Here is a 20,277-nt window from a genome sequence, read left to right on the forward strand (position 1 = left end):
TGACCTATTTCGTTAACCACAATTCACATTTTTCATTTTCACACTTGATTTTTGTTTGATCACTGATAAGGAGATTCTGTTTGTCATGTTTGGTGTCATTTCATTTAGCTCATTCCATTTGCCCTTTATCTGTGGCTGTGCATCCATGGAAATGGAATGTTTTTGGATCTTGGCCTTGGCTCAGGGGTTTTCAGCTTCTTGTCCAATGGTTGCTGGTGTTTCCAGAATTATTTCATGGCTTTTTAAGAAGGGGCCTTTGGTCTCATTGAAATCTAAATATTTGGCAGCGGTATCTCATACTTTCCTTTTTATCATTATTGCAGGGTTTTTTTTTCCCCTGTCCTTTCTCTATTGATCTGTTCTTTCTAGCAACGTTGGCCACCTAGATGTCTTGTATCTCTAAACTGGGACATTAACATTGTACTCCTTTACTTACTTTTCTTCTGTTTGAGCACATTGCTTCATGCCCCTTGTTTCACCCATCCCTCAAGACATATTTTGTCTTTTCCTGCAGGCATCAGTCTGATATATTCACTGTAAATGGCAATCACACATTGCATCACCTAATATATCTTCTCCTTTATCCAGACCATTCCTCCCTTCCCAAGAACTTGGCAACTACCCCCTTTTTATCCATTTTTCTATTTTCTGTTTTTATTATCTCCCTCATCCTGATCTGGATAGACTTGTATCCTGGTTCATTTTACCACACCTCTCTCAAGCACTTTTTCACAAGCAGCAGATAGGGTGGATCCAAAATTGGATGTATTTGTGATTATTTGCGAAGATATTGATCATTATATAGGGGAAAATTATATATGAAAATGTTGATATCTTTTTTTCAACCAGTGGATTTTGCCATGCCTTCCTATGCTCCACCTGAAGAATCAGCTTGGTGATTCAAATATGATGTTTTTAGACATGATTTCTCAGGTATGTGATGTTTTGTCCCTTTCTCTGATATCCTATGATTCCCATTCTCCTTTATTGCAAGCTAGTTCTCCCTCTCTTTATTTGGTCTTCTCACTTTCCCCAGATATTAGAGTTCATACTGAGCATTTTGCTCCTCAGTTGGTTGAGGGTGACCACTTGTTTTGCCCCACACAAGATCAATTTGCTTTGGCATACCATCAAACTGACTGTCCATTTTTAGACTCAGAAGTTGGGGCCTATGTTTTTAAGTTTGGGGGTTCTCCCTGATTTTTCTCTGCCACAAACAACTTTTGTTGTAGCCTCTGGCCCCTTATCTTCTTGCTCTGGGTGTCAACGCTTTTGGTCAGGATTGGCTCAACAAAGATCTGTAGGTTTGCCCTCCCATTTGCCTTCCTCACTGGGTGATTTTGATCATCCATACTACTCCATATCAAGTCCTTCTGACTGCTCCTTACAGCCAAGGTTTATTCAACATATCCAGCTGCAACTTACCTCTCTGCTACATCTTTCTTTGTCTCCCTTCATTATTCAGCAACCTCAAACATTGGTGTTTCATTCCACTCTTCCTGCTCTCTATCTTGACACATTTGCTTTTTATTTGGTCCTTGGTCAGGAAATCATATTGTGTATTTTTGGCCCATTCTGTCAGCTCTTTTTCCATTGAAGTTTATTGGTGTAAATGGAACTGTGTATGTCAGCAGTCTGATTTATTTGCCATCAGTGTTTCACGTGGTCTTTATTATTCTGCATATCTAAATCATTCTTTCCTTTCACAAACATCAGTGACTAAGGAGGGTAAGTCCTCATTTTCACCACTTTTCCCTTCCTTTTCCATTTCCCATCTTTATCCTTGGCCTGATCTGGATAGACTTTTACACTCTTACTCAAAAATGTGATATTTTGAGCTTTTTTGTCCATTATTTGTTATTTTTCTTGTTCTTAATGGGTGCAGTGTCTTTCCAATGGTAATTGTTGGTATGTTTATAACATGGTCATTCATGTAATATTTCATGATTATGTCTTTTTTATAGAAATTTCTGTAGAACTTAAGATCTGTACCACCAGAAATGGACTTTTTTTCTCCATTTTTAAGTCAAAACCAATAAGACCGTCTTTTTGTGAAAATATTTAGTAGCAATCTAAAACTTTCAGTAAACGTGCAATAATTACATTCACATCAGAATATTTAACTCAATAATGTGTGTGGTCCCCACGTGCTACAATAATGTCTGCTAGGCAGCATGGCGTACTCTCAACTCATGTTATGAATCTTTGTTTTGGAATTCTGTTCCATTCTTCAGTCAGTGCTTAGAGTAACTGCTGTAGTGTTGTAGAAGGATTGTTCCTATTACAGACAGCTGCAGAACAGAATGTACCCCAGATGTGCACTGAACTTCCACTTCCTGTGACATTGGATTGAACATTTTCATCATTCAGCAGTTCTCCAGGAAGCCTGTGCACTCGTATTCATCCATTAGTGGGTTAAAGCAGAAATCTGGATTTGTCAGCAAAAGCTACAAGATTCCAGTGTCCGATCATCAGATTACAGTATCACAGAACCAACTGCAGCCTGTTGTTGCAATGTCTAGCTGTCAGTTTAGGTTTCTTGACCATCCGTCTTGCACTGCATCCAGCTTGTATCAACTGTCAATTGACATCTGGTGTAAAATCTGGATCAGTTGTTGAGCATGTAACTCAGAAGCAATCAACCTGTAGGACATTGTAAGGTTTTGATGAGCAATGGTGAGGATTTGGTGATCATCAAGTGCTGTAGTGGCATATGGACAGGCCATAGGTTTGCTGGGATTCACACTTCCAGTCGCAGCTCTTCTGAGAACTCTGTTGATGATTTGCTTGGGTACACCAAGCCGTGTTGCAATGTCGCCTTGTTTCAACTCAGCATTATCGTAGACAATCATCTGATTTCTCAAACCTACTTTAAGGTACTTGACATAATGTCTAAAATATTTACAGAATTGAAAACGTGACACCAACAGGTAGGGTACAAATGCAACACCATAATCCCTGGCTTTTATACCTCACCTCAGACACTGCATTTGGGACAAGTCTCAGAACACTCCCATATTCAAGGGATTAAACTCACTCAAAATGAAACTCGGGTAATGCAAAGTAGTAGAGAAATAAAACTTGGAGGTTTAAGGGCAATACACAAAGTGAATTTAGTTTTAAAATGATATAAATGACCAAAAATAACAGTTTTTGAACAGTTAACAATTTTTTTGAGCAAGAGTGTCTGTCCTGTGTGTGCTTTTCAATGTTATATTGCTTGCATGGGCTCTACCCGTGGTGCTTGTTTCATAGGAAAATTATAACTTTGGATCAGTTGCACCTGGTTTCTTTTCTTCTATTGGTTGGTACATTGAGCATATGATGTTTTTGTTTTTTTCTGGTTGCTTTTGAGTCTGCAACATCCTTAATGGTAGATAGATCTGAGGGCACATATTTAGTTCTCTTTCCATCTTTTGTATTGAGGTTTATGCTGGAAGGTTTACTACTAAATTACATGAAGAGACAACTTTGCTTTGTCTCCCAGATAGCTCAACATGGTTTTATCTGCCAATGCCAATTGAAAGCATATGTAGACTCTGAAGAACAGACCCACTTCTTGAAATTTGGGATTCTAGAATATAGGCTGTAGTCAGTCTGAATGGATCACAGTTTTTAGGATTTGTGTGACTCTAACTATGGTGTTCAGATATTTATCATCTCAGTGATCACCACAGCACTTTGGTTCTGAATTGGGGTCATTGTTAGCATACACCTTGGTTTGATTGTCAGCATCTGCACTTTCTTTATTTTCTTGGCTGCTATGTTATTGGAAATTGTTTGATAGAGATGAGTTCTTGGAGGATATTACAAGTTTATGCTGCATATGCATGGGATGCTTTATATAAGCAAAAATGGCTCGTTTGGGTTGAGAAAATATTTTACATAGAAGAGCGAACAACGTTTCGACCTTCTTTGGTCATCGTTAGGATGCTTTATCATTATACCTACATCCTTCTGTATCCAGATGGATCCATCTTACCCAGTACATTAGAGGACAGAGAAGGTGATAAATGCTTTTCACCAATTCATTTGACCACTATTCCTCACCTCTTTGACTGATTGTTTTATCCTGATTGTTTGTTATGCATAGTGAGGGCCTTCAAGTGTTATGTTGCCTCCACTAAGGCTTTTATAAAGGCACTAGACAATGGCATTTTTATTCAATGTGGCTCTTTAATTTCTGTGGATACATCCCCAGTTGATCCATACTGCTTATTCTTGGCTCTCTTTGGAAGTGAGGAGACTTCTATGAGTCACAGCTTATCAGACTCATCACATTTTACTGTCTATAACAGCCCAGTTGAATTGCTTGTTGGAGGACATTGTGCAAGCTGGAATGGGGACATCTCCAATACTTTTATTTGCTAGAGTATAAAGAGGGGTGAGCATTTTCATTACTAATCTTATTCCTTCTTTTCTTTCCAGAGTCTCTTACTCCCCCCCCCCTCCCCAAACCAAAATCAAACTAGCAACAACTCACACAATATACTTTATCTTGGTTGGAAAAAACTCTATTTAAATGAGTTATTCCACAGAATGTAGAGGCAGACTGGGTAGCATTACTGTATAATGCTTTACTGTCACAAGTAAAGCATTAAGGAATCCTGCTCATTCCTGCTTGAATAAATTGGGATTTATTAAAACTATTTCCTCAGTTTGAGTATGGAATATAGGATCCCATCATTCTGAGTCTAGAATTTTGTTTTTTGGAATTATTCTGGTTGAGGAAAAGGTTTGACCATTTTGGAATTGCTTACTTTGTTGTTGTGATTCAGGTGGCTCAGAACACATTACTCTGTAGCTATAGGTTGGAATCTACTTACAAATATATATTTTGTGATCCAAATTTTCAAGTCAAAATGTAGGATTTAGGTATCATGGTCCTATAATTCCAACCCACAGCAGAAGTACCTCATTTACCTTGTTGGGGCCTGGCCAATGGTGATGACAGACCATGTTAAATTCCATCTGTTCTGCTTGTAGTGCTGTTACTCACTTGGATGGTAATATTTTATTGATATGACCTTGATCTGTACATATATATTTTCTATGGGTAGTCCCCTCACCAGCACTTCCTCTTTATCAATGTGGGATTCAAGTTGTAGTATGGAAGTTAACATTTTCTTAACTCAAAAATATACTTCCAGTAATGCTTACCTCCTCCCTACTAACAGCCAGTGTTAGAGACAGCAGAATTGGACAATCTCAAAAAGTGGTAGTATTATCTGAAGAAGATAACTGATTGATTCTTTGGAATGAAGCACAAAGCTACACAATGGGCTATCTGTATTTTGCCCATCACAGGTATTAAAACTCAGTTTCTAGCAGTGTGAGTCTGCAGACACTATCGCTGTGCCAGGGGGGTCCTGAAGGAGATGCTTATATACAGTAATGAGATAGAGGTGCATTGATGTATTGATGTAGGTGAAGAGTGTCAGGAGACAGATATCACCAAGGGCAATTAAATGGGGAATGAATGCTTAGATGGGTAAAAGTAAAGAAACACTAACAGTCAAGTAATACACTTTAGTGTGATAAAAGGTAATTATTACTGGAAATACATTTTCAATTTTAAAAAATGTTAACTTATATATTCAAATTGAAACTTCACTTACTTTTTCTATTACATTATAAATCTCTATCACTTTTATCACCACAAATAATTTGAAATTAAACATTGAGGAGAATATGGAAGTTCCACACACTATATATATATAAACTGAGTACAATGAATATGCATTTTTTCTAAAATATACTTTAATGTATGAAAGTCTTAGGACAAACATTTGCTATAGTTTAATCAGTAGTTACCTTCTAGATGATAGCCTTGTGCCCTGTCAGCTGGAGATAAAGCCAAAGATTATTTTGTTGTGTTCTAAGCTGTGCACATCAACATGGAAACTACTCATTCAAAATATTTATTCTGTTAGTTTCTAATATAGAGATGGGTATATATAGGAGTTCAAAACTACTTTACATTTCGAGTATTTCACCTTATATCAGCTAAAGTAATATAACAGTACTCACACACAGTAATTTCATTTGCTGAAATGTAGTGTTAAATTCTGTTTAACAGTTTACTAGCAATGATTGTTGATGATATGGAAGTTCCATTAAATATCAGCAACATTTCTTAACTGAGAACAAGCAACTCCCAGCAGAAAAACTGCATTCCCATCTAAAAACCAATACTTCCATCATTGTATGTATTAAATGGGCATAAAGATATCTTGTTTTGCTAAATATAATTTTATCAACTTCATTCAGTAATGATTTGGATATCACTTAAACACGACCAACATTTCCCAGCTTAAAACCAGCAGCTCCATTTCAAAAATAGTATTCCATTGACAAAGTAGCTTAAATTACTAGCTAGGTTTAATTTGAATTTCCAATAGGGTTTATAGATTCTCCTTAATACAAAACTTTTCACATAATGGTAATACACCTGTACTGTGTTTTAAAATGTGTACAGAGGAAATTTGTTTAATTTTATAATGTTATAAAAGCTAAATTTCTTACTAATGAGTACTGGTATTTTGATTTGAACAGAATAAAACTTGTAGGTTCTATTACTATGCTCCTGTATTATTAATAGTAACTATTCTGTTAGTAAGATGTGCTTTTAAAATCATGTGTAACATTAGAGTGCACAATCACAGATATTTAGTGTTTCAATTTTGTTTTGTCAGTGGTGTGTCATTTAATGATATAAAAGTATAAAACCTTCACAGTTATATACTAGAATAAAAAACACTGAGACATATGCATACTTTCTTTTTGTATGCACTGAGTAGAAAGATAAATATTGTGTAATTATACTTGCCGTAAGACATTAGTATGAGGCCTATGGTATTCCTAAATGCTACATTCTTTATCTTGTCCCCTATGGAGTTTCAAAAATTAGAAGTTTTTTTAATAACAATATTCCAATTACTTTATATTCTCCTCATTGACTACCAATAAGGTGTTTCACTCAATAAAGAGCTTTTCAGGCCAGATGGGATACAGCAATCACATGAGAATATGATGTGGCTGGAGTACTGTTATTATACACACTTTTAATTCTTGAAAATCCATATGGAACTGGATAAAGAATGTAGTATTTAGAAATGCAGTAGGCCTCATAATAATGTCTTATGGTAAGTATTATGGCAGGCAAATATTCCCTGAAAAATACCATGTAATTGTTTATTTGTTACCAGAAGAGTACCATGAGAATAGAAATGAAGAGAATGAAAACATTGAAGATGTGACATGGACTGAGGTCAGTACTTATTTTCAACTATCCTTTAGTTTGTATTTTGAAAACAGTTCAGAAATTCCTAATTTTTTCAGTGGTTTTATTTTATGTGCATATTCTGGTAGTGGAAAATTGAGTTGATTTAACTTGTTCAAAAAATGTATATAATAATTCATTGTAGAGTTTTATAATAAAGTTGTTATAATGTTAGTTAGCTTATTCTAATGCCCATAACTTGAAAATATTAGAGGGTTATAATATTTGGACTAATTAGACAATGGGAAAGGATCCCTGTGTAAGTTTAGTAATTGTCACTAGGGGATAGGCTGATGATGAAAGTTATGTATCAGAGATTTTATAAAAACATTATCAAACATTCCAGGATTTTTTCTTCTTATGATATTTTGAGTTATTTTTTTGCTTACTACAGTGGATCTATCTATATTTATATTGGGATTGAAGAGTATGCAGCATTGATACTACTAATTTATTATCCTAAATTATTAAACAGACAAGCTGTTGTAGATACTAAAATCAAAAATGAAGTCTAGTCTATTATTCATTTACCATGTACCAATAAGTTACAATAGGTTTGGGGAATTTATTCTGTTTTTAAAAATATCCTCATAGATTATTTCTGAATGTTAGATTTGCTTTTTTTAAAGCATTACTACAATATTGGTAACAGCATTAAAAGACAATGTTACACTATTAATATTGTATCAGTGTGAAATCTATGAATAAAAGGGATCATGCAACAATGAGGTTTGTAGGAAAAGTTGATAAAACACCAACAATTACAATTATTTGCTTATATAACTCAAAATATGCAGCCAATTCTATATGTTAGGAAAGAGGATTTTTCAAAAGAAACAGCTTTCATCCGAAGGCTACGTACTTAGACTGTCAAGATGTATTACTGGTACAGGATTTTAGGAATCAGTTAATTGGCAGATATTATCTGCACACCTGGTCGACACAGTCTTCAGATATGTTGTTTGGTAAAAGGGCCATCTCAAGTCTTTAGTATATTGTAGTACATGTTTCTTTGCCAGACCTGAAAAGCAGCACATAAAGCCAAAAGTGATGTTTGGAAATAAACAGCATTGAATATGTAGCAGCAGTGGACAGGAATGGCATTCATGTCAAACATTGTTGGCATGATGGTTGTTCAGCTTTCATGATAAGTGCTTCTGGTGATAATTATGTTAGGCATTGTAACTATCTTTCATCATCCAATTAACTCATCTACCAAGTTTGTTAAATTCCAAGTGTTGCTTGTTGAGTTATGAAAATTAGGATAGACCATTAAACTATAATAACTTTGTACATATAATTAGCTGGAATAGTAATTAAACTTTAATGCATGTCTGATATTATAAGGTTGATGCATAAAATATTCTAATGAGACTTGTAATTTTTGTATTTGGTTTACTAAATATTAACAGTTTATTAGTATCATAAGACCTCAAGATTGCCACTGAGGAATTGGGAATCAGTGAGTATTGAAGTTGGTTCTAAATTATTAGATTGGTGTGCTTATACTGTTTTACTTCATTGATTACCAACTGATTAATTATACTAATCTACTGCTTAGGTTTGTGGGGGAATTTAAAACTTTAAAAATTGCTTTTAATTTGAAAATAGAAATTGTTTTAATTTATACCTTAGAAACTGCTTTTAAATTATAAGTTATGTAGTTCAATACTTTTGTTATTTAAATATGAGAACTTCTACTGAATATCTAGATCATTTTATTGTTGTATATGTTATCTAATTTTTTATGTATAAAGATGTACATGTACTATAATTTATGTATTTGTCTAATGGTTAGTCATTGTAAAGCCATCAAATATTAATTACAAAATTTACAAGAATGGTAAAATTACTTTAGGGTGTGAGAGTTTAAAATGTTGAAAAAACTTTTCTTTACAGTTTGGATTCTTATCATGACATTGGTGAATACTGTGATAATTTGAAAAGTTTGAATTTAAAATTTTATACAGCTTTGGAAGCAAGTTTGTTAAGAAGTTTAAAGGTTGATACATCTTTATATATATATATATATAAAAAGAGTAACAGCTATCCATATAAAGTAGTGGTCAAAGATACAGCATGGAAGTATTTTGGACTTAAGAGGTTTTGAAAGTATTTCTAGTGTATGAAATGTATGGTACAGAATATTCATTAATGATATAAGATATTAATTGTCATTAAAATAATGTTAATATGTACAATAACATAGATATCTGAAGCTACAAACAAAATACCACCAAAAATATCATGAACATTATCAAGTTAAGAACTCGTTAATACTGTTTTCATTATTTTACTTTTAATAGTCTTTCTCCTAACCTCTTGTGTTCAAGAAGTTGTGCATTTTAAATCTGAAAGCACTATTTTAATCATTTATTAGTTTTAAAATGTAAATATATGTAACCTTGTTCCTTGCTTCTTTTATGTAGGTTCTTGGATTTGATGGCTCAAGTTATTTTTTTGTAAGTTAACTGTACATGTATATGCAGTTCCTAAAATCTTGTATTTTGTTACTGAGTTGAAAAAAAATAAAGAGTAGTTTATTCTTCTGTGTATTGAAATGATGCATCTCTAATTGAACATACAAGATGTAATTTATGAATTTGAAATATTTTTACATTATAAGAATATAAAGTGCAGTTCATTAACAATGATAGCTAAAACTTTAGTTTTTCATTGCATCATAATTATTGAAAAAATACTAAAGTTCTTTTTTCAATTGTTACAGAAGAATTTTAAATTGGTGATTGTGTTGCTAGCAGTTGCTATTGTTATATTTGGTAAGTTGATTTTAGAAACAAATCACGTATATAAATGCTTGTAAAATTCTGTTCCTAGATATATACTAATATTAAATTATTCTGCACTTTTAATATAGATAACATTCTTTTCGTGAAATAATTTAGCATGCATTTTCCAGAAATCCATATAAGAACAAGTTCGTCTTTAGCTAAAAATGGATTAGAGAGGATTTCTGATTTTTTTAAAATAGTTTTTCTAAATGGGTTAAGATTTTAAACTTAAGAGGTGTATCAGTAGTTTTTAAGTTGACTGTGTATTGATGGAGTGTAGATACAATAATTCTCACTAAAGTACTAACATTATTGGTTTTTACAGAAAACTTACTACAAAAAAAGAACAGTATACTGACTCAATAAAGTTGTTAATTTCAATGTATGTCAGATTTTGTTGTCTATTTCCTTTAAGTATTTTGTAGCATAAAATTATGAATGGCTTCTGTCTAAAATGTTGTAATGAAAAACGGTTTTTTATGTAAAATGTGTGATATTTGGCTAGTCTTCACTTATAGTGAGTTGTTATACCTCGTGTGTTTTGAATAATATTGAAAATAATGTTATTTTGTCAATGCTGCTTATTTATTTCAGTGAATCTGTCTGTGTTTGATGCCTTATGCTATATCTCTACAGCTTTCTATCCATATATTTGTGGAAGGCTTTTATTCAGGGATCAACTACAAGAACAGGTGAGTCCCACTTTTGTGAGATATAATTTATTATTTGTTAAGGAATCATTATTATATCGTACAATTATCTGTCACAAAAACAAAATTTCTGAAGGAAATTAAATGTGTTTGGTTATAAATTAGAAGAAAGGACAACAACTTAAGACATAATCTGAGAACAAAAGTCATTATTTCTTCTGGGTCTAGGGAAGACCAAATGGTTATAGTGTGGTGAAACTGTAGATCTGGATATTTGTAGTTTGCAGTCTCTTGCCACAAAAACAGAAATCACAGTTTAAAACTGTGGGTGAGCTGTAAGAGTGATGGTCAAACTTTGCTCAGACAAGAGTAACCCAAGAGTTAGCAGTAGCTTTTGTTGACCCATGGTCTGTCAGTTCAAAATTAGGGATGGATGTGAGAGAGGTTGATATGTAGCCTTGCATGAATTTCTGAAGGAAATGAACTATAAGCTTTTCTTTCGTTTTTGCTGATTGATAAATAGTTTGCTAAAGTAATGTACTCCACTTTCTACTTGTAACAACATTTATGTAAATGCAGTTGTGTAATTTTATGTGTATCTGCCCTCAACATTATTTATGTCAGCACAGAAAGTAATACTATGATTACTATCTAAATTGAAAGTATCATTTGAGAAACTCTGCTGTGAAAATCAGGTATTTTGAGTGTAAATTTAATTAGAAAGGGCATTGTAGAAATACTTTATTTAGTGTATAGAATTCTATGTTGGCCCCTCAAAAATTATGTTGAAATTTTTGAAGTGGAGCATTCATGTCACATCTTGGACAGGAGACCTGTTCATCTTCTTAAAAAAGTTATTAAAATGTAAACAAAAATGTTACCACTTTTTACTTTTTACAAACATTATATTAATTTGTTTTGTCATTTTATCAAGTGGAATGCTTCAGAGCCTAAGAAAAGTAAAATGTAGGCTTGGTTTAATAAATACTGGAACACAAAACAAAAATGTATAGAAAAAATATGCTAGTAAAAAACAAATTACATTTTGCAGTATCTAGTTTTAAGTTTATATCTAAATGACTATTCAGTGCAAGTTTAGTTCACTAGTTGGAATAATGAATATGTATATATATACATAGTTACTAAGCTTACCTCATTGCATCATGTTGGTTCTTGCTAAGTTGCGAGTTCATAATCTTTTGGTTTATAAAGCATCTATCCAAAATATATGTATGATTGCCATACAGTTTTAGTTTGCTTCAAAATACATTACATGATCATCATATGATGTTAAACTTTAAACAATTGTCAAATTAATTAAACTGGTCTGAGGATTTTCAAAAGTTACACTTTTCTCTTTGCACCCTTAAGAAAAAAAAGAAATTCTGTTTAACTTCCCTGAACAAACCTTCAGCATAATTAATAAGGTATTAGAAAGGTAATGGGCTTAAGAGTACTGTTCCAAGTTTTATTCAGACATGAAACTGTAGATACTGTATGATAAATAGTGTATATTAATTTTTTTTTCTTTCAAAGGAACTTGTAAACCTAAATTGGCATACATGTAGCATCATATTATTGTGGTGTATTTGGGTAAAATCAAGTTAATTTTATAACAATTGGATAAGCTCAATTAAAGATAGGAAATTCGACAAGATTTGTTATGAAATAGTATCAAGTTCTCTGAGTTTAAGAATGAAAGAAATTGGGCAAAAATGCTTAAAAACACAGCTTGTGTAGAGCTTAAAAGAGTGAGAATTAAGAAATCATAATATTATATACAAAGCGTTTGTAATGCTATATTCTTAGAATGTGTGCACCATTTATATAACTGTTGATTAATCTCATTGAAACATAAGGGAGGTTATTACCTCAAATTATCATAACCTACCATTAAAGCAAAAAAACTATTTATATTATTGTACAACATTAAGCATTATAGCTATACTTCCTATAGGCAGAACAGGTGTTATTTCCAGAGAATGACAAGCAACAACAGCAGCTAGAATGAAATCAACTTTCTTGAATATACAGGGTATTCGGAAAATCACTGTGACTCTCCGAACACCCTGTATATTGTGAGAAAACTACACATGCAAAAAATAACCAATAAATATTGAATAACACTATCTTAAAATAGAAAGAAAAGCATGGTGTGCTTATATTCTATTTTATTAGTAGATATGGAAGGATGACTCAGTTGTCAAGAAAGAAAGGAATTACAAACAAAATGTCAAAGTTCTTTTTAGTGTGGTCTAATTTTGACAGGCAACTTGTTATACATTTTTTTCTGTGAAAGTTTAATTCAGACAAAAGATCATATACAATAATTCAATTAATAGATTACTTTTCAGTTTTGCATCATGTGTTGTTATACTTCATATGTAAAGCAACATTGATTAAAAAAAATTCAAAAACTTGTATTGCACTTTGTTGCTTTTTAAATTTCCAAATTTTTTTGGTGCATTCTCCAATAGACCCCTGTCTACTTGGACTGGGCTTTGGGAATAAAAGTAGGGACAAGATTCAAAACAATACTAAAAGTGCATAATATTTTTACAAAATAAAACAACCTATGTTTGTTTATATGTTTTGAATTGGAACCTGTAGACATTATATCTGAAATCAAATTTTTAACATGTTTAATTAAAAAGAAACAACATGGTGACAATAAATAGAAACAAAAGAATTTAAAAAGTAAGAAAAAAAATTTAATGTCTGTAGATAGTAGTCTTTTAGGATTTAATAATAAGCAAAATTTATCAGTAAAAAAGTGCCTTATTTTTTTTAACAACTACAAAAGCGTAACGTGTATGCAGTTCACTCAAATATATTAATACAATATATTTAACGAAACACATTATGCAGTATGGTAAAACTAGGAATTCTAAATATTAATGAAAGAAAATAATACAATGCATACTTATAAAAAAAATACTAGTTTCTTTGTTGAAAGAAAACATAGCAGCAATTAAAGCATATCTAGGCCAAACTTAACAGTAGATAAAGTTAACTTATAAGACATAACTTTGAAAATATGAACCATGGAGAAAAGGAAATTATATAAAAACAAGTTTGTTTGTTGGAAGTGATAGTCTAAAGGGAAGGTAGGTAGTAAACAACACCCATTGCCAATTGTTAAGTTGTCAGATTGAAGAGTGAGATTTGAACATCACTTTTATATAACAATCATGGCTCCGAGTTTTAAAGTGTGATTATTTTTTTGTCTGTATGTAATTGAAGACAAGTAAAAGATTGGGCTGCATTCATCTCACAATATTAAGAAAAAGGAATTCAAAGATACATTACTACTAACTGTGGGTAATCGTAAGTAAGGCTAACATGACATCTAAATGTTATTCCACAGGGATCTTGATCAACAAATACTACATACTTGACTTCTTTTAGGGATTTATACCTCTGTAACTGTCTGTAAAATGTTTAATGTACTATGCATTTTATAAATGTATTGAACTTATTTTATAGCATTGTTTTGTTCTTTGTCACCTAACCTTTTTCTTATGTTATATCATTCCTGTTTTCTGTTCTGCATGCTGTTGGTAATTAGTACATCATGGTGTTCCCTGAAAGGAATCAAGTATGTAGATAAGAACTCTAAAAAATAATAATAAGCAACTGGTAACATTATCTCTGGTTATGAAGTGAGTAACATCCATTATTATGTATTGTCCAGTTTGTTCAAAGATACTTAAAGAGTGTTTTAGTTTGGTATCAAACTTTGTGATTGAAAAATATAACTTTTTCTATACTTTACATTGTCTATACAACATAGAGTATGCTGACCCATTGATATGTTAACTATTTTAGGAAATTATAGCATAGTTTAACTTCTCTGTTACTTAATCTGTGATGATGAGAAAACCCATTTGTATAAAAATTATATATGTGAGAAATAGCTAGTATGGATGGAGAAAGCACTATGTAGAGGAGCAAACAACAATTCGACCTTCGTCGGGTTCACAAAGAAAGAAAGAGGTAACTGACCCATAGCTGACCACATGTTTGAAGGTGGTTGTTTAATTGAGTGTAAGAATGTGGAGGGCGTTCTTAGATGTTGGTTTATATTTATTAATATAGGTGTAAAGGTGTTCCTTTGTATTGATAAACAAATGCAAAAGTAAAAAGCCTTACTTATATTGTTGCTCAAGCCCAAAATAAACCAATACAAAGGAACACCTAGATACGTATTGTATCTAGATATGTATGGACTACCAATGAGATACGCATCCCTGATAATTTCCATTACAAGTGACTCCTGAGAAATACATTGAGCTCAGGCTATTTTGGTCTTTCTTCTCTTCATACCCTATCAATTTTGTTTGTATGACATTTTCTGAAGACCCATTGAGCAACCCAAGGTACGGATATCCATAGGACATATCTTTTTGTACTTTCTTTTTAAAAAGAAGTGATAATATTCAGTTGACTGCATGACTTAATGTTTTCTTTTGATGGAACTCTATAATAATATTGACATCCAGTTCATGCAGCAGTGGTATTTTCTCATGGTTTAGTGGTAACAGCAAATTAGTTAGTGTGCTGCATTCACAGTGGCAACTTTTTTGGTCATAAGTTAAATTAAACATTGTGTTATGGAAAAGTGTAATGATTGATCAGAATGTTTGTAAATGTGTCATATATTTTATGCTTGGTTAAAGGTCTTTGCTAAGAGTTTTTATATTGTGATTATCATCGTAGTTAGTATTATATTTTATTAATGTTTACTTACAATATAAGTATGTTTGCCTTATCTTATATATTTGTTTTACTACCAAGTAATTTTACATTATTATAGGGCATGAAAACTCCATACTCATATTTTGATGGAATTCAGAGACTTCTGAGTGGTTATATTATTCTTGGACTAACTTTTTACTGCCTAAGCTACATATTTTCCAAATGTGGACTCTTCATTTTGAGTTGGTGTGCAGGCTTGGGCTGTGTAGCTGTGAAAGTTTTCCTTCTGGTTGTGTTGGATGCTGTATTATTTCCAGTATTCTGTGGATTGTGGTTGGATGTATGCACAATGGTATGTCTCTATTAATTTCTTTCTAACTGATATTAATGTTGTGTAATATCAGTTTAAATAGTTAGGTTTTCAAACATTTGTTAAAGAAAAAACTTTTTTTTCAAGTATTTGTTAAAGGAAAAGCAAGAGAATGGTTTCATATTTTTTGTTGATTTATGTGTTTTGTGTAGTAATATAAGTCAGTTTTAATGTTGTCTTGATATATAGGTTAATAGACATTTTTATATTAATTGTTAAACACAAAGCTATACAGCAGGTTAGTTGTTGCCATCTGCTCATCTGATTATTAGTATAGTAATTCCTTTGTCATTTCATTCATTTACAGATATATTTATTAGATTAAAAGACTAAAACAATTAACAGGAAATTATCACTCAGTAGAGAGTCATTATATAATTGATAATAAATATAAGAAAATTTAAAAACTGTTAAATTGAAATAATGTTATATTAAAATTATAGTAATTTTAGTATAATTAAGATTATATTAAAATAATAGTAAGATTTAATTTTTACAACAAATGTTTTTAAACATTAATATGTTTTACACCTATATTCACTGTTCAAAACAACAAGTACTATACAATTGATGTGCTTGAGAAGTTAAAGAACCCAATACCTCTTATTCTTCAACAACTAACTGTTTTCTATGTAGCAATCAGTGGTCCATAAAGGAGACATAAACCTGTAAGAGAACATTTCAGAACCTTTCTCTTTCAGTTGAACAATATTTTCTTCTGCTTATTGGATGCAAAGATGCAAACTGTAAAACAAGTGTACCAGAGCTTCTCAACAATTCTTTTTCCTACTTATTATTTTAAGTTTTAAGTAAAATACTTTCATATTGTAATAATTCTTGCCTATTTTTACAGTTTAAAGTTGAAGTATACTCAGATTTGTTTCATAAGTCACTGTGTTGTGTTTTTAATGGATTATGAACACAGTTTAATTATATAGGGTGCCAATAAAATACCTGAACCATTTAAAAAAATGAATAACTTCCAAAATATTATTTAACTTGATGAACAACTCGTAAAGTTTTACTTGTCTTATAATACTTCACATGCACCTTTTGTTGTTTGAAGAATGGAAGTCATCATGTTTGTCCAATTTATCTGAATGTGTTATTCAGGAATCTTCTTGACATCAAGACTCCAGTGTTATAGAGTATTATTTTGTTGAAATATAACAAGGCACATTTTCAGTTTAGTGACAACAAAGAGCTGAAATGTTCTAGGTAATTTGTCTTGATCATAGTGTCTTCAACAAAGAAGACTGGCCCAATAATTCTATCACATATCATGTCCACCACATTTTGATCTTTGAACTCTCATGTTTGTACTCCTACATCATGTGTGGGTTCTGTGACCCCAAATATGAACATTATACGAATTAACCTGACCAGAAATGTGGAATATAGCTTCATTTGAAAACAACTTTTGCTAGGTATTTTGTCAAGGATTTCCACTGCAAAATCCTTTCAACTTTGTTTATCATCTGGTTCAAGGATCTGCACTAATTACACTTTGTAGGCATGTAAATAATTATGTTTGAGTAAGATTTTGCTCACTGTACATTTTGGTAATTTAAGCTCAAGGAAAGCACAATGAATAGACTTCTTTGGGCTTATAAGAAACACCTCTTGTACACTATCAACTGTTACATCAGATACAATTGGATGTCTAGGTTTTATTTTGTTGTAACACACTGGCAGTTGCTGGGAATTTTTCAAACCTGGACACTTATATATAAAAGTAAAATATTCCATTAATGCCTTCAACTGGCACTTTAATTATATTTTAAGTATAATGGTTTATATATAATATATTGTGGTTTTACATTACTGTGTGCTTATGAAAATATGTTTAAAGAATTTGTCAACAATACATATTGTTGTAGAAAGTCATTTGTAATTGACTTTTGTATATGAATACTGAAAACTGTTTCCAGCTGATCATTGGACTACAATATGTAAAGAAACATGAATGTTGAACAAGTCCTAGAAGACTTTGGTATTGTAAATCATCAAGTTAAAGTTTTTGTTAAAATATTATGCTGCTACATAATCCACAATAACTGTAGTTTGAATATTTGAAATATTTAACACCATATGGTGTAAAGATAAGAAAAACAATAGTTAGATTTTTCAAAAACAAAACTTGTACTTTCATAACTTGCATCATAGTTATTTATTAAAAGATGAAGAAACTAAAATCATTCTTAGAGATTGTGAATAATGACAGCATATGATAATGCCAGGTGGGAGATTTTTTGTATTAAGTAAAGACTTATTTTTTTATTATTACAATTAGAATAGAAATAAGTATTTTCATTTTGTGCTTTAGTTAAGCTTTTCACATCTGGAAAAGTAATATTAAAGTTAAAAAAACTTAAAATTACAAACAAAATTAGTAATTAAAATGAATTTGGGAAAATTAGTTGCTAATGTACAGTAGTTACTTTGTAGATTTGATTTTTAGAAATATTTATTCACCAAATGCACAGATTAAAAGGAACCTTTACACATCTTGCATATCTTGCTCATTTACATAAAATGTAGATGTATGTTAAACATTGTTATGGTAAAATACATTAATCATTAAACAAGTGTAAGTAATTTACATCTTACCAACCATTTTCAAGGTTGTGTCTGTAACTAGTAGTAAAATTGTTTGGTTAAGATTGCACATGACACTGTTTGAAGTTAATATGTAACATGTAGCGAGGGTTGAAAAAATTGTGAGTCTTTAATATCTTTAATACTGATCATATTGAAAACAATATATTAGTTGATCTGCATTTTCTTTTTCTTTTTGTTCCTGTGCAGACTATATTTAACAGAACAACTCAGGATCTTGAGAATAGTTTGAAGTCTTCCCCCACAACATTTGGAATATTTTATTGGGTAATGGGTTTCACTGTGATTTATGTCTGCTCTTGTGTTGTCTTACTGCTGCGTGATATTTTTCGCCCTGGATTTTTTTGGTTCTTTCCTCATTTGTATGACCTGGAGTTCAGTGCAGTACGTAACGTAAGTTACCATACTTACATACCATAGAAGTTAAGTTATGATTTCTTCTGGTGAAGTTAAGATACAAACAATCCATATACTAGTATAGTGGATATTAAACATGGAAGTGATTCTTGAGGTGTTTATTAGGTATATTTTCTGTCATACTTTGAACCAGGAACTAATTTCAAGAATACAATTAAATTAGTTTGATACACATTTATTTTATAATGCTCATATGAAGGGGGAAAGTGACCTAGTGTGGAATTTTGGTTTAAAAAAACAAACAAAGTGCAGTGTGTTTGATTTAGGATTTTTAGGAACAAACTGTTTTATCAAGTGCATTCTTTAAGTGCTGTTAAAATCAGTTATTTATGAGACACCAATCTGTACTGTTTATATTTATTGTGTTGGAAATTAAAATAAATTCAATCATAACAAGTTGAATAAAATATTAAAATAAGATATACTGTAATATGTCACTATAAGTGTGTATCATCCACACGAAAAAAAAAGATTCCCAATTTTATGCACAAAAATAGTTAGCAAAGTAACAGCAGAGAGGGGTCACTACTATATGTTATAGAAGTTATTATTTTGTGTTATATATTTAGTATACATTGTTGAAAATTCTGATAAGGTGCATTACTTCCTCTCATGCATATAGTCATTCTCCTTCAGTGCTGCTCTCAATATCCAAAATGTTTTTTGTTGCTACAAGCCTTGCACTTCTATGTGCTACATGGTTATCGCATTCTGACCACAAATCATGTGTCAACCCTCCAATAATAGGAGTGTGACACACCATCCTGATACATGTGACTTCCTCTATTTGATTCTACCAAATTATCACTTCTTATTTGGCAATGCCCTAGTCAAGACATGATACATGTGACTTCCTCTATTTGATTCTACCAAATTATCACTTCTTATTTGGCAATGTCCTAGTCAAGACATGATACATGTGACTTCCTCTATTTGATTCTACCAAATTATCACTTCTTATTTGGCAATGTCCTAGTCAAGACATGATACATGTGACTTCCTCTATTTGATTCTACCAAATTATCACTTCTTATTTGGCAATGTCCTAGTCAAGACATGTTACATGTGACTTCCTCTATTTGATTCTACCAAATTATCACTTCTTATTTGGCAATGCCCTAGTCAAGACATGTTACATGTGACTTCCTCTATTTGATTCTACCAAATTATCACTTCTTATTTGGCAATGCCCTAGTCAAGACATGTTACATGTGACTTCCTCTATTTGATTCTACCAAATTATCACTTCTTATTTGGCAATGTCCTAGTCAAGACATGTTTTGATTGTGTTGTCATCACACATCTTTCTCATTAATATTATGCTTACAAAGTGGAAAAATTGTTTATATCTTTTACTACTGAAATTTTTGGCCTTTATTCATTGGACATTATCTGAGTCAATCTTCTCCTGATAGTGCTTGATTTCTCCCTGAACATGTTGGTGATGAT

General features: G+C 31.7%; 1 protein-coding gene across 1 annotated transcript in view; it reads left to right on the forward strand.

Annotated features, from left to right (window-relative positions):
* Positions 1 to 20,277, forward strand: part of LOC143250808 (E3 ubiquitin-protein ligase MARCHF6-like) — a 77,459-nt gene that overhangs the window by 24,271 nt on the left and 32,911 nt on the right. Inside the window, exons 9-14 of the mRNA XM_076501830.1 lie at positions 7,209 to 7,270; positions 9,712 to 9,744; positions 10,011 to 10,062; positions 10,669 to 10,766; positions 15,541 to 15,774; positions 18,601 to 18,804. Coding sequence (XP_076357945.1) covers positions 7,209 to 7,270; positions 9,712 to 9,744; positions 10,011 to 10,062; positions 10,669 to 10,766; positions 15,541 to 15,774; positions 18,601 to 18,804 — 683 coding nt within the window. The remainder of the gene's footprint in view (positions 1 to 7,208; positions 7,271 to 9,711; positions 9,745 to 10,010; positions 10,063 to 10,668; positions 10,767 to 15,540; positions 15,775 to 18,600; positions 18,805 to 20,277) is intronic.

This window comes from Tachypleus tridentatus, chromosome 5 (assembly GCF_004210375.1).
Source record: "Tachypleus tridentatus isolate NWPU-2018 chromosome 5, ASM421037v1, whole genome shotgun sequence".
Lineage (NCBI taxonomy): Eukaryota > Metazoa > Arthropoda > Merostomata > Xiphosura > Limulidae > Tachypleus > Tachypleus tridentatus.